The 14034-nt window shown below is 36.2% G+C and overlaps 1 protein-coding gene across 2 annotated transcripts; it reads right to left on the bottom strand.

Moving 5' to 3' along the window:
• Window positions 1-2459: 2459 nt before the first annotated feature.
• LOC122088756 lies at window positions 2460-13202 on the bottom strand. 2 transcript variants are annotated; one of them, XM_042658080.1, is made up of 8 exons: window positions 13083-13202; window positions 9838-10266; window positions 8519-9034; window positions 7462-7626; window positions 6215-6307; window positions 5481-5591; window positions 4106-4569; window positions 2460-3247 (listed from the first exon to the last, which is right to left on the bottom strand). In XM_042658080.1, exons 2-8 carry the CDS (start codon window positions 9866-9868, stop codon window positions 2612-2614), a joined length of 2016 nt encoding a protein of 671 aa, XP_042514014.1. In that variant the 5' UTR covers window positions 9869-10266; window positions 13083-13202; the 3' UTR covers window positions 2460-2611. The 2 variants fall into 2 exon arrangements, with proteins under 2 accessions (XP_042514014.1, XP_042514015.1); XM_042658081.1 differs by having other exon boundaries at window positions 13101-13202.
• Window positions 13203-14034: the final 832 nt, after the last annotated feature.

Genomic DNA, 14034 nt, shown 5'->3' with positions numbered 1-14034 from the left:
TCCCATGGTTGAGTTCCCTGAAGAGGACTGGTGGGCCCCTGAGGAGTTAGAGCACGACACTGATTGCTCGTGTAAGAGTTGTGCTGTGGGACCGCAGTTCTGATGCCGAGCTGAGGTCCACTTTTGATGCCAAGCTGAGCTCTACCTTGTGATGCCGAGCTGGGCTCAACCTTTGATACCGAGCTGAGCTCTAGGCTTTGATACCGAGCCAAGCTGTATACTCTGATTTTTGATGATTTCCTTTATGTACTTGATATGTGAATTGTACTCTTATTGTGTAAATATCACGCCTTCGGGCCCACATGTAATTAACTATTGTATCACAATTCGGGTATCAAGTATTATGGGAATATTCACAGGTAAACCAAGTCTTCCGCTGAACTAATAAAATATTTCTTAGTTGTGTGTATGCTGTGGTGGAATACTATATCAGATGATCTTGGCAGGTTTGGGTTAACCGGTGTTAACCCGGTCACTGGCCCGATTCTGTGTGAACGGGGTGTGACACTTTAACTCTAGTATTGATAGTAAAATACTTAGTAAAAGAACTACGGACTCCACAAATATGCCTGGTAGCACCAGTATCAATGACCTAGTTCGTTGGTTTTTCTACCAAATTAACTTCAGTAATCATGGCTGAAAAAATATCTTCTTCAATCAGGTTTGCCTTCACCTTTTGATATTCAAAAAACTCCTTGTTCCGACAATCCTTCTTGGAATGTCCCGGTTTGCTATAAGCAAAACAAATAATCTTTGGTTTTGGTTTTCTGAAGTTTTTGTCCTTCTTCACTCAAAGTGTCATCTTGAATGAACCTTGGTTTTTTAGTCCCAACAAGATTAGCCTTGAGTCTTTTATATCCAAGGGGTTTTTTCCCTTTATCTTTAGCCAACATTAGTTACCCCATGAGTGATTTGAGATGCAGTGAAACTAATATTTAGCAGTATCCCACTGGCAGTAAGACCATAAGTTGATCCATCCTTATTAGTGACCTCAATGGGTATTTCGTTGCCAACTATATCTAACACATAAAAAAACTTTAACACCTTAAGAAACGAAATGTTCCAAATGTTCCTGGATTGTTGTAAAATAATAGTTAAATGGGCAGTGTTAGGCTTATTTGAAATGAAACGTAAATGGTGTACAGACCTTGTGATGTAGTCCACATATATTATAGAAATCAGGTACAGTAGTTGATGTAGTAGAAGATTCTATATGTAGGTACAGTAGGGTGAAATCGTATATAGATACTCTTCTTAAGGTGCTAAAGAACCCCTAATTTATGCATACAGAGTTAACCCGCTCTTTTACCTCCAAGATAAAATTTCCCCCTAATCACAAAGGTTGCACTCCTAAGTGTGATTAAGAAAAGGAATACGTAAGCTATACTAAGAACTCAAAGAGAGTGAGGAGAGAAGAATAAATGGAACTAGGATACAGTACAGAGACGTATTTAGTATGACAGTGCACAAGAGAGACATTGTGACCCACGAATAACACTTTGGATTTTGTTGTATTTTCTTGCCTGTAGGCACTGGGTATTTTTGGTTCCAAATTTTCAAATTGAGGAGCCAAAAACATTTGACTAAAAAATAAGGGAAAGGGAGGACCCACGCCCACACCCAAACCCGACCACGGTCTGGTTCAGCTCGATGTGTGCATGCGTGATTGAAGAAGCACCCTGACAACCCCCCCACATGAGAGAATGGAGAGACTTCTCCCTAAGGAACCTATGTCTTTTAAATAATAATTCTTATATATATACCCAAAGAAACATTTACAAGTTTCTAATGTGGGACTAAACTTTAGCTCACAAGCTTCACTAGTAACAAAGATCTTGAACAAAAGAAGAGACTAGTTAATTGTTTTGAAACTCAAAACTTCAACAATTGTTGTAAAAATAGAACAATGATATTAAAGACAATTTAGCTTTGATCAATAAACTACCATGAACTCAGTCCACTACAACCATTAAAGTGGAAAACATTATGAGAAAATAGTAGGTTTGTGCAAAATTGTAAACATCCTTTTTGTTTTTTAGGTAAAAATTGTAAACGTCTTATATGGTGCAATCCAAGTAATGCGAATCAGCTTTCAAGATAAGGTAATCTTGACGCACCCTTTTAAAAACGGGTAATTTACAATGCCATCCTTGGAGAATGCCACTATTATAAGAACACCCTCTTTGTTTTATTAAATTAGACTCAGACCCCTTACTGTGAGTCACGGTTAAGTGAATAATTAAAATGACTATTGTACCCTTTTGACTGAAACACATGTCCAATAGTTTTCACACTTTCACTTTAAAATGATTGTCTCTCAAAGAACAACAAGAGCAAATCCTCTCTATCTATCCTCAATTGAATCCAAACTACTAGCAGTTCGCTTTAGCAACCCCAATCTTGTCAGGATCCACTGTTGTCGTTCCATCCTCGTTAATATATATATATATATATATATATAGGCTAAAAATCCCTCCTTAATGATGCTTATAAATTAATGATGTATACAAATTAATTTCACTCAACCAATCAAATAAAGAAGTTTACAACTAACCAGACACTTCTCTTAGTATTCCCTGTAACATACACCAATGGTACTACTATTACCCACTCATGCATGCTTATTTAAATTTCTCTTCCCGAAGAAGACATCTGATGAGGCTGTGGTAAACATCAATTGCATGAAGAGAGGAAGTTCCACCAAAGCATATATAGTGACTGGGATAATTGCTACAAAGACAATTGGCAAGGAGATCCATAGAACTTCGTAGCGAAGCATGACTAAGATAACTGTCACAAAGGCTATCATCATCCCCACTATAGAGACGAAGAGAAATAAAAGGCCCATCATCAACATCCGAGGCAAAGTAGATAAGAAGTCTTCTTCTGCATATCGTGAAGTAATAATGGCTAGAAACACCAACATTGAAGCAACAGAAGAGCAAAGGGCTAATATGTTTGATATGACAAAAATTATAGGAAACTTGCCATGTATGTAATTGTATTCCACTCCTCTTGCATAATCACAACTACTCTCCTTATTGGTACCTGGGATGGTAAACACTGCTGCAAATATAATTGTAGTGATTAGTGTTGCTACCACCATGCATTGTGTTGCTGTATCTTTCATCCATGCTGCTCCTTCTTTTAGTAGTTCTTTATGCTCCTCCGTGAATAATGCTATTGATGTTTCCTTTTTATTGTTTTCATATAACGCATAGATGGAGGGCATAACACTTTCCACTTCCTGAAATAGAGAGGAATATATATATATATATATATGTATTAAAATTAACACACACACACACACACACACACACATATATATATATATATATATAGAGAGAGAGAGAGAGAGAGGCAACTACCTCTATAGAAGGGAAAGGAAAGGTTTATCCACTCACAATAATGGGAAAAAAATTTCACTGCTGCCCGGGTTGCAGCTACCCCATGGTAACAACCAAGGAGATGGAATCCCAGGGGCAGGTTTGAAAATACCTACTTAGGGTGAATTTTCCACCTCTACCCCTGAGATTCCATTCCCCTGGTTGGTAACAAGGGTTGTAGCAGCCAAGTTTCGTTCTAAGAATGGTATTGTTTCTCTGGGTTGGAGATCTAATAGTAATCACATACAGTCCTCCCCTCTTACTAGGGGGAATAGCCAGTGAGAGGAATACTATTGATCTTCCATTCAGGCACACATAACACACGGAGAATGGATCCGTTGCTTGTATGATCACTTAATCGTACAAGTGAGAAACCAACACCTGTCCCACTTCTTACCGTTACATGGGTGTGGGTGAATAAGGGTATATTTGGAAGCAAAATGGAAAGATGTTGGAAGCTCACCCGAGCAGCAGATCCAATCTCCACACATGCACATGTGCGCCCACACACACGAAAGGAGACTATCTTTACCCATCTTGACCACTCTTATTCATCTCCTACTTCTGAAAATAAGGCAACTTCATCTGATACATTGTATGTAAAACTGCATATATTATGAACCTTCTCAAACCCGCAGTGACGGGGGAGCTAGCCTCATGTACTGGGTATATCTTTTTTTTTTTTTTGGGGAAGGAAGAAACAAGGAATGAAAAATCACCTTATACCATAGTAGCTCACGTTGCATTTGGAGAGCTGCACCAGAAACTTGATTGAGCCTCTGAGTAGGTGCTTTTTTGGCAGCTAGATGAGACATGCGGTTTCCTGATGCATCCTTCATGGTTGCAATATCATTCTTCAATGGGCCTAGGCGATGGATAAGCCCGAAAATCTTTTCTTGGCGGTTGCTGATTGCATGATGAAATATTGTTTGGCCTGCTTCATTTGCACTGAAATCTGATGTAATTCTCAATCGTGATAAAAGTTGAGGACAGTTGTTGATACACTCTTCGATAAATTCAACAATCCCATGCCTTGTTGCTCGAAACATTGCTGAAACCAGTACATCATTCTGAGCCTCCTCAAGGTCTTCAACTTCTGATAGTAGCCTCCATACTTCCTTTACTAGCTTATAAGCTTCATAATGCTTCAACTTCTCCTCATATATGTACTTGCAATGAGGCACTACCATTGTATATATATGTAAGCAAGAGTTAGACTTTCATGATGGGCTAAGGCTGGATCATGGTTTCAAGTATTGGTATTGTATTGGCCATATCATATTGAGACCGATATCGATATCTGACTGATCTTGATTGGTTACCCCCGTATCAATTCAAGGTAAAACAGTAAAAAATGTATATTTCTTTGAAAAAGCAAGGGGGCAAAAGTGACTGATATGGACCGATCCTTATCGATATCGATCCGTTTCTATATCGTATGAACGATAACAATACCAAAAACTAAATCCTTGGGCTAGATGCGATAAACAATAGGAAAAATTACATGATTATCCACTTTTAGTTTTTCATGTACAAAAATATTCACCCAAAGTTTTAGTTAACGAAAATACCCAATATCAAATTTTTGTTTACAAAACTGGCCACTCATTGTTTCAATTAACGAAGATATCAAAACTCAGGTTTAGGTTTACAAAACTACCCACTCAGTTTCAGTTAACAAAAATACCTGATTGTAAGTAAAAAGATGAAAGAAAATCACTGGGTGTCTTGGGTAAATCCAAACTGGGTGTCTTGGGTAAATCCAAACCTGATTTTGGATATTTTTGTTAACGGAAACTTTGGATGGATAGTTTTGTAAACCCAAACTTGATTTTGGATATTTTTGTTAACTGAAACTTTAAGTGGGTAATTTTGTAAAGGAAAACCCCAAAGTGAGTAATAATGAAATTTTCTCAAAATAATAGTATCATATATAGATAATGATAGCTCCTCTATGGATCCCTTGTATTGCCCCTAATGGTTGCTTTGCATAAAAATAAATAAATAAATAATGATGATGATGATGATGATGATGATGATGATGATGATGACGACCTGGGTTTTGGGGGTTTGGTTTGTTTAGAAATTTCTCACCTAGTTTAATAAGTGCATTCTGAAATAGCCAGCGGAAGCTTAGCCATAGATCCTTGCAAAACTGAAAAATAATACAATTTGTACTAGTGCATAGTCCACACATGATATTTCCTGCATAAGAATGAAATGTTCTTATTGTGATATATTATTACTAAGAAAGCCGAGCTAGTATCATGTAGCTCATTTCTCTTCAAAGGAAATTGTCAATCATACAATCAGAACATGTGTAGGGCTGTGAATGGGGCTTGTCATTACGATCAAACTGTAGGTTGGTATCGGTCTTGGACTCTTGGCTGATACCAACACCATACGAGTCCAAGTCAACCCGTCTTGGACAGATTTTCCCTGATTTTCAATGAAAATTGGTTTTTATTTACCCTTTTACCCTTGGTCCATATCAGTATTGATCATTGATATATTGGCAAAGACTGATCAGCCAATTTGATGTCGATTCCTAGAATCTTGGACCAACTAATAGATATGGAGAAAGTTTTCTTTCACCAGGCTCTGTGAGGTTCATCATACCATCCTAAGGTTCACAAACCCCTATAGGATTTTACAACTTTCCCAGTATACCTTCCCGATACCACCCCTATTCCCATCTAAAGCTGTTGCAATGAATGGATTCCCATTCAGCGTGACCTCAGGGAAACTTGGTCCAATAGATATGTTATTTATTGGAGAAGTATTTTCTATGGGAGAATGTGACTCAGATAGAGATCGAGAGAAAAAACCTTGAATGTTGTCTTCGTTGGCATCGAAAGAATTTTCCACGTCTCCTCTCGTGCACCAACGAGCATTTTTGATATCAACATGAACATCTAGCACTGGTCCAAGTATATTAATACACATAAGAGGGAATTATACATTTGTAATATGATCAGTTACAAAGTGAACTAGATAGCTAGCTTTTAATCATATGATCAAATTAGATTCATAGATCAGGAAAATGAATCAAAAATATGTTAACAAGCCAGGCACTGTGTGTCATGCTGTACCCTTTCAAGAAAGTCATCACAAAAGTAATCTATTTATGGAAAAACACAAAAACAAAATAAAAAAATAAAAAACGCACAATTACAATATAAGGATTTCCATGTTTTGATGTTTGTATTCAGTGTTTCAACACTTTGTACTGATGTTGATTCATCTCTGACTGGATTAAAACTTGATATATGATTAGGACAATTTATATATAAGGAAAAACTCCAAAGCAAGCTATCAAGGCCTATCGGGGAGAACTAGGCTTGGCTTGCTTATTAGTATCTATCCATTCTATCTCGCTAGCCTATGGGCCCACTCTAAAGAATTCATGGGTTTTCTGACTAGGCGGGATTCAGACTGTCGAAGAAGTGACTCTATGTGCCACATCTACCATATGGCAAAACTAGGGCCTACCTAGATAACCTCTCCAGATTGGCCCATTTAAAAGTCTTAAGTCCCTTTTTTTTTTTTTCTGAACAGTAACTAGTTGGCTACATCAAGTGAGCCTGGACTATAATCATGTATAGTGTTAGAAGTCTATTGAGAGAAAAGAGGAATCTATCACAAGTTGCAAACTCTTCCTTTGGGTTTTCCTAATCTTATTAAGTCTGTTGGTTTGGGTTTTCCTAGTCCTATTATGACTTAATACAATTAGAAGTAGTAATTAATATTAGTTTCCAATTATTCTATTTTGTTATTTCCTATTCCTAGTAGGACTTGTAATAGCTATTTTGTTATTTCATATTCCTAGTAGAACTTGTAATAGCTATTCTATTTAATGAATGAAAGGAGGGCAGCCCTTATCTAATTGATTGGTATTCCCATACTCCACAATCACAGGACTCTCTCTTTCTCTCTCTCAATATGTCTTCTCTTCTCTTTACATATAGAATCTGGTTCCATAAAAATTTGAGGCTTGTAAAACCCTGCTTCCTTTGTATTGAGTATAGACTAAGAATAGAACCAAAAGAAGGGATTGATGAAAGAAAATACTTACATGAGTTCATGAAATAATATCCCAAAGTCCCAATTCTTCTTTTGTTTGGTACTGAACTTTGAAATGCAGCAGGCTTTATCGAGAGTGCTTCCACGGCTGTATACTTGCAATCATCCTTGGTCAAGACTAAATGTGGGTATTTCTTTAGTAGATCGAAAGCTTGCTCTACAAAAAAAAAAATACATAAATAAATAGGAAAAACAACGTTACGTGGTTGTATGTCCCTAGGCCTAGACATAAGGTCACATGAAAAGACCATCATATCCCCATGGTTGATGCTTCTACATATTCTCTCATTGGTCCATATGCTAGCGTAGTAACCACATGACCGGATGGTGATCCATCTCCCTTAGTAAATTATTTATCTCTTGACAATTGTGAATGCCAACCTTCTATTGGTTAATGTTTTTTTTTTAACTTTAAAGATCAATTGGGAGCCTATTGATATGAATACGTTGGTGTTCTAGTTGAGTAAACTCATTGAGCCAATATAAAATTAATTGAAAGACAAATCAAGGGTCCAGCTTCTCAAATAGAGGGCACAGACTGGCAGATTAGGCTGTGCATGGCAATATTTCTATTCCAAATTAGTATTTAATTCCAAGTCAGAAATCCTATTTGTGTTTTTATTCATTTGAAAGAACTTGCCTAAGAGTTTTGAAATGTGCACTATTACATTTGGACAAATTTTTAAAGATCAAGAGAGATGCCTTCATAATGGTTACTTGGTTATTGGTTATTTGGTCTAGTTCTTAAACCCTCAAATGGGTTTGTTCACTTTCTCCACCAAGTCAATGATTCATCAAGTTTTAGGACAACACTGTCATAAAAAAAAGGCATACATAGTGCATGAGGTTTTCATCACTGCTGGTTTAGAGAGGGTTATAATGTATGTAGTCTTATCCCTATTTTGGGGAGATGATGTTTTCTGACTTGTACTCAGAATGACCATTAAGTTGCAATAGAGCAACCTTACTATTGCGTCGAGGTTTGCCCTTTAGTTTTAGAATAGTTACATGATGAGATATAATTCATAAATGAAAAGGAAGATACTTACCATAAAAATCACCAAAAATTAGACGAGTAAGAATTGTAGCTCTAGTTATTTCACGTTGGCCATTGTTGTCTTCCTTCTGAATAGCTTCTTGGTTTATGGTGATCGGATAAAGATAATTCACCACATCTTTGTTGCTGGCCCTTGCAGCGACGATGATCGGAATTCTATCCATGTAGTATTTGCTTTTGATCATCACTAGTTTCGCATCTTTTTCTACAATAGCCTTGACGATCGCTTCATTCCCACCTGAAGCAGCAACATGAAGGACTGTTCTACCATGTTTTCCTTGTTCTGATAGAAGTTTTGTGGGCATTTTTTTAATAAACTCTTTTGCAATTTCAACCTTTCCTTGTTGAACTGCCACATGAATAGGAAGATCTCCTTCTGATGTGAGCCTCACTGTAAGAACTCCCTCATTTTCTGAGAGGAACTGCGAGACAGTCTTCCAATTACCATCTACAATAGCTTTGTAAAAGGGGAGGCACCATGTGTAATTTGTGCTTCTCCTCACTTTCCCTACCAAGATAAAGCACTTTCATTCTTCATGGCTTTTTATCTTTAGTGTTTGAAAGAAAAATTTATTTTTTTGTGTAATTAAAAAATGGAAAAATGGTTTCTGTGGGGAGTGTAGCCTTGCATGAACACATGGGAGGGGCGCAAAATTACCGGCTCAACCCCCATGAAATGGAATATGATGTCTTTATTGATGCTTCCTCATGCGTTTCCATTGGCCTCATTCACACGTAGTAACTGCATTCCCCACAAGAAACACTTCCCTATGAAAAATATAAGACTAAAGTTTTCCTAAACTCATTCCACCATCGGTGCTTTAAATGCATCCAGAGAGTTTCAGGAGGTTATTTTGGGAAGGTACAAAATCCCTATAGGGGTTTGGGGTTTGTGAACCATAGGATGGAATGGTGAAATGAATGAAAACTTTGTTAAAAATTATATTCATCAAATCCTCTCTCTCTCTCCTCCCCCACGCCCCCCCCCCCCCAAAAAAAAGAAGGAAAAAATACAGAAAAAAAAGGACCTATGTCTAAAGCAAAATCAAGCCAAAAGGGAAAATCAAAGAGACACAAAAATATTGAGTCGGCCCAAAACAACCAGACAACTATACCAACTTGGCAGAACCTAGCCGACTGAGAGAGATAAGCACAAGACTGATCATAAGAACCATACCTCATAGAACCACAGTCCACTGATAGGGACAAGTACATGACTGAATTTTTTTTTATCCCACACAAATAAATAACTTTGAAATAACTGTATTAAATTTCAAGAAAATAATATATGGTGGCAACCATATTACTAACCTGTTTTTGTTGGATAAATGAACTCATTCATGGTAACCAATTGCTTCCAAATAAGTGTGATATTGTATAGTCCTTCAATATATGGTCGTGTCTTAATTCCACATTTTTTTCTGAATATTGATATAATTTCTCCCTTTTTTAGCTTCCAATCCTCATATTCTTTGTTGGGAGTATTTTCAGGTTCACACTTTCCTCCAACAGCATAATCCTATAGTCCTATGTTCTTCAAAAAACTTTCCATCTTATCTTTCCAAGTTGTATAGTTTTCTTCTATCATAGGAATGTCACCAATTAGAAATTCACTTTCTAGAGAAATAGAAATATCCTCGATTAACACTTCACTTTCCAAAGAAATAGGACGCTCATCTTCAATTTCCAGAGACAAAGAAACATTTTTCATTGATAAGATTTCCACCGGTACTTCCATACCTATGAAGAAAGCAAATCATACATTCTAAAAGTAATACATAAAATAACAACAATAATAATAAATAAATAAAAATGAATCAGAAAAAAGAGTACTTGTAGTTTCTTGAATTAATATTGATCAATGGATGTTCAATTTTTTTTTTTTTTTTTTGGTGGGGGGGCGGGGGGAGGAAGAGATAAATGTTGAAGTTGTAATTTATGTTGTCTTTGAATTAATTCATAAATAATTAATTGGGGAAAAGAATGCTCCTTAGTAGCATAACTTTTTTTTTTTTTTTTTAACTTTCATTGAAACCAGTGAAGATCACTAAACACCCCATATGAGTGGCCTAATGTCCGAGTATATGGTTCATACCAAGTTTGTTGTTCACCAATTGCGCTACCCCCTTGGGTTAATCGTCGCGTACAATCTTTATGTCAACATAGGGCCAATAAATGGACACACATCCACATAAACAGGGGGTAGGTTTTTTGAATTTTACAAAGGTGAGATTGAGCATCATTTCAATCACTTTCTATATCTGGGTGTAAGGGTGGGGCCGCATCACTAGGGAACATTCATTTATGCTAATTTATTCATAAAAAATTACAGAATTATTAATAAATATAGAAAGTACAGAAACACCAATAGGGCAAGAAAATACAAAACAAATTAGATAAAAAAGAGATAAACATGACATAATTAAAACCAACCAACCATTGATGCTTCACCATTAACAAGACCAAACATTAGCAACAAGAACAAGCATACAATGGAATTTGGATTTAAGTCAACTCGCTGATTCATACCTTCACCGGATAAAAATGCTAAATAAAAATTTCATAGTAAAATACATTAAGAAATGAGAAGTTGGCCCTAGAGAAAGATAGGTTTCTTATAAATTGGGCCCTAGGGCAAGATGAGGGTTCTTTCTTTGATTTAATATAAGGTAGAACAATATTGCTAGGATATATTTTTGTTTTGGATTGAAGCATAATTGTCCAAAGCCCCTCCAATGACTTGGATTACCTAGACCCGTGACAATTATGCGTTAAAGGCTTTTCATGAATCATATTTCATTTTCTATTATGCATTCAATGTAAGTAAAATAGTTCAGGCAATAGGTATAAGACTCTAACAGTGACACTTATATAATTTTAAGTAGAAGGTTAATTTACTTGTTCAAATTGATCTTCTAAAACAGTAGCAAAAATCCTTTGACTTGTAGAGTTGAGTCATATAGTTATATGTTTTCTTTAAGGTATTTTAACATCTTGTATATGTATGCAACTGGGTTGACCATATATCCTCACCTTCAAGATAAAACTACTCTCAAATTGCATAAGGTGCACTCCAATAAGCAATTCTCATAGGTATGTCCGAAGGTAATTCTCAGGAGTTCAATAAAATCGATGACAAAAGTAGAAAATAGAGAACATAGCAATTGCAATAAACTAAAAACATCCCACAATAAATATATTTACAGGTTCTACTTGGCACACACACATGACAAGGGAGAATTCCTTTCCAAAGGGCTTACACTCTTAAGAAACAATCTTATATATATGTTCAAGTTTTCTTTCCTCCCAAATTAATGTGGGACTAAACATTGTCATATGTCTTCATTACAACTCCACAAGTACTAAAGACAAAATAGAAAATACACTTTTGAGAGGGAAAATTAAATTCAAAAAGACTATTTTGACTATGGTTTGAAACTTAAATTTCAACATTCATTACGAATCTCTTAGTTTACGTGCAAATGCGTGTGTGAGAGAGAGAATACTTTCTCTCTTTGTGTGCGTTGAGAGAGAGTGAGAACTTTCTTTCTACCAAATCTTGATCCAAACGGTTGCACCTTAACATGTATGGCAAAAGAACTCTCTCTCTCTCTCTCTCTCTCTCTCTCTCTCTCTCTATCCTCGCTAACTTCCTACTCTCTCTCCTTTGTATGTCTCACCCTCTCCACTGACTCAATGACAATCTGTGTGTCTGGGCTCGTATTACAGATCAAGTAATTGGTCTGCTTTCAGCCTTGGCCTAATTAGATTGGGCTAGTTTAGTTCACTGCATATCAAGATTGCCCTCTTCTATTAAAATAAAAATAAAAATAAAAATTTTGTTTCCTTGTAAATTTGCTCAAGTCAGAAAGGAAAACAGGTTACTAGGTTAGTTATACCCCTTCCAAAATAGAAAATAAAAAATGAAGAATGGGAAAAGTGTTTCCTATGAGGGAGCATGGCCTCTATGCATGGTCGGGAGTCAATGGAAGAACATGTAGAAGTATCAAGCTAGGGGTCATTATCGAATTTCTTGGATGCAGGGCAATCATTTTGCCCCCATGTGTTTGAACGTAGCCCTCACACTCTCCCAAAGAAACTATTTTCTCAAAAAAATATATATAAAGGAGAAAGAACTTTGCCAAACTGCATAGTGTACATTACTTTCGATCTCCTCCCTCCTACAAAATTGGGAAAAAAATCGTCTGCAATTCCGATCTCGTATAATTCCGTGCAATACCACCTTCAGGCGGTGACACGTGTATTGATAATAATACAATGACCCAGATCTGATTTAAATGCTTTTTCACTGATTTAATGTTTTATTAGTTGTACCAGATCTGGGCCATTGTTTTGGTATCAATACACGTGTCACCGCTTGAAGGTGATATTGCATGGAATTGTACATGATCGGAATTACTGTCGATTTCCTCCTACAAAATTGACATATCTACTAGCTACTGTGGGACAAGAGAGATAGACATAGGAAGGAAACTAGCATACAGCCAGACAAGAAATTCAATCCTTTAAATAAAATAAAATAATAAATAAAAGACCTGGATAATTCTTCTTACTCCCAATGAGAGTTCACTGGTACTAGAAGCTTTAGCAATATCCTAATGAATTGTCCCTCTCAACTCCCAACAGCTAGCCAGTGCTTTTGTGGTGGATTCTTGAGAGCCAATGTGGAATTAGACCATTTCTAGGCATACATATATATAGTGAATGCAAGAGCAACAGTCAAACTTTTTCTTTTATTGTTCAATAATGTTATATCTAGATATCCCCCCCCCTCCCTTCAATCTCAGAAAAAAAAAAAGCAATCAAAAGACAAAAATACCCACATGTAATGAACCACTTAATAACTTTGCTGAGGTTATGCCTTGTCTTTTTAATCATGTTAGTATCCTAAATTCACCATCTTCTGGACTTAAAAGGGGGCCCAGAGTACTTGTATGCTTATGTTCCACTCAAGGTGCCGAATTCCTTGATTGAAACATTAAAAGAAAAAAGAGAGGTGAATAAAGGTTTATAAACCTTTACTTTGTTAGAGGAAGGAATCGGAAACCATCATAACAGCCAACACTGTTAGGAGGCAAAACTATCAAGGAAGGGATATCAGCCTTCCTAGTAATTCTTCCCGGCGTGTAAAAAACATTCAAATTTTCTATAAAATAGGGGTTTTCACTATTTCTTTAAAATTTTAACACAAAATACTTAAAAATATTATGTGAAGGAAATTTTTAATGTAGAATATTATTTCAACAAACAGTGCATAAGGGACAATCCATGGTAAAACCTATGAAGCTTTTCAAATCTAAGACTAAGTTTTACATTTGGATCCATCTCAATGATTTAATCCTTTGATAGGGGTAGCACTTTTGCCCTCAATCCTCAAATTTATGGTCCATAGATGAGAGCTCTCATGGTCCTATAATTTGTGTGTTGAAAGTTAAAACCACTATAAATGATTTTTTTTTCTTTTTTTTTTTTTTCTGGTGTAAAGAC

The sequence above is a fragment of the Macadamia integrifolia genome, chromosome 9, assembly GCF_013358625.1.
Source record: "Macadamia integrifolia cultivar HAES 741 chromosome 9, SCU_Mint_v3, whole genome shotgun sequence".
Classification (NCBI taxonomy): Eukaryota; Viridiplantae; Streptophyta; class Magnoliopsida; order Proteales; family Proteaceae; genus Macadamia; species Macadamia integrifolia.
Note: the sequence above shows the minus strand (reverse complement) of the source record. Positions and strands in the feature narration are given on the sequence as shown.

Bases quoted from the DNA above. Each gene is read 5' to 3' on its own strand.
- LOC122088756 (XM_042658080.1), bottom strand. From the start codon at position 9,868: ATGAATGAGTTCATTTATCCAACAAAAACAG. The intron at 9,035-9,837 runs GTTAGTAATATG...TTATCTTGGTAG, and splicing joins CATTTATCCAACAAAAACAG to GGAAAGTGAGGAGAAGCACA. The intron at 6,308-7,461 runs GTAAGTATTTTC...TACTTGGACCAG, and splicing joins ATATTATTTCATGAACTCAT to TGCTAGATGTTCATGTTGAT.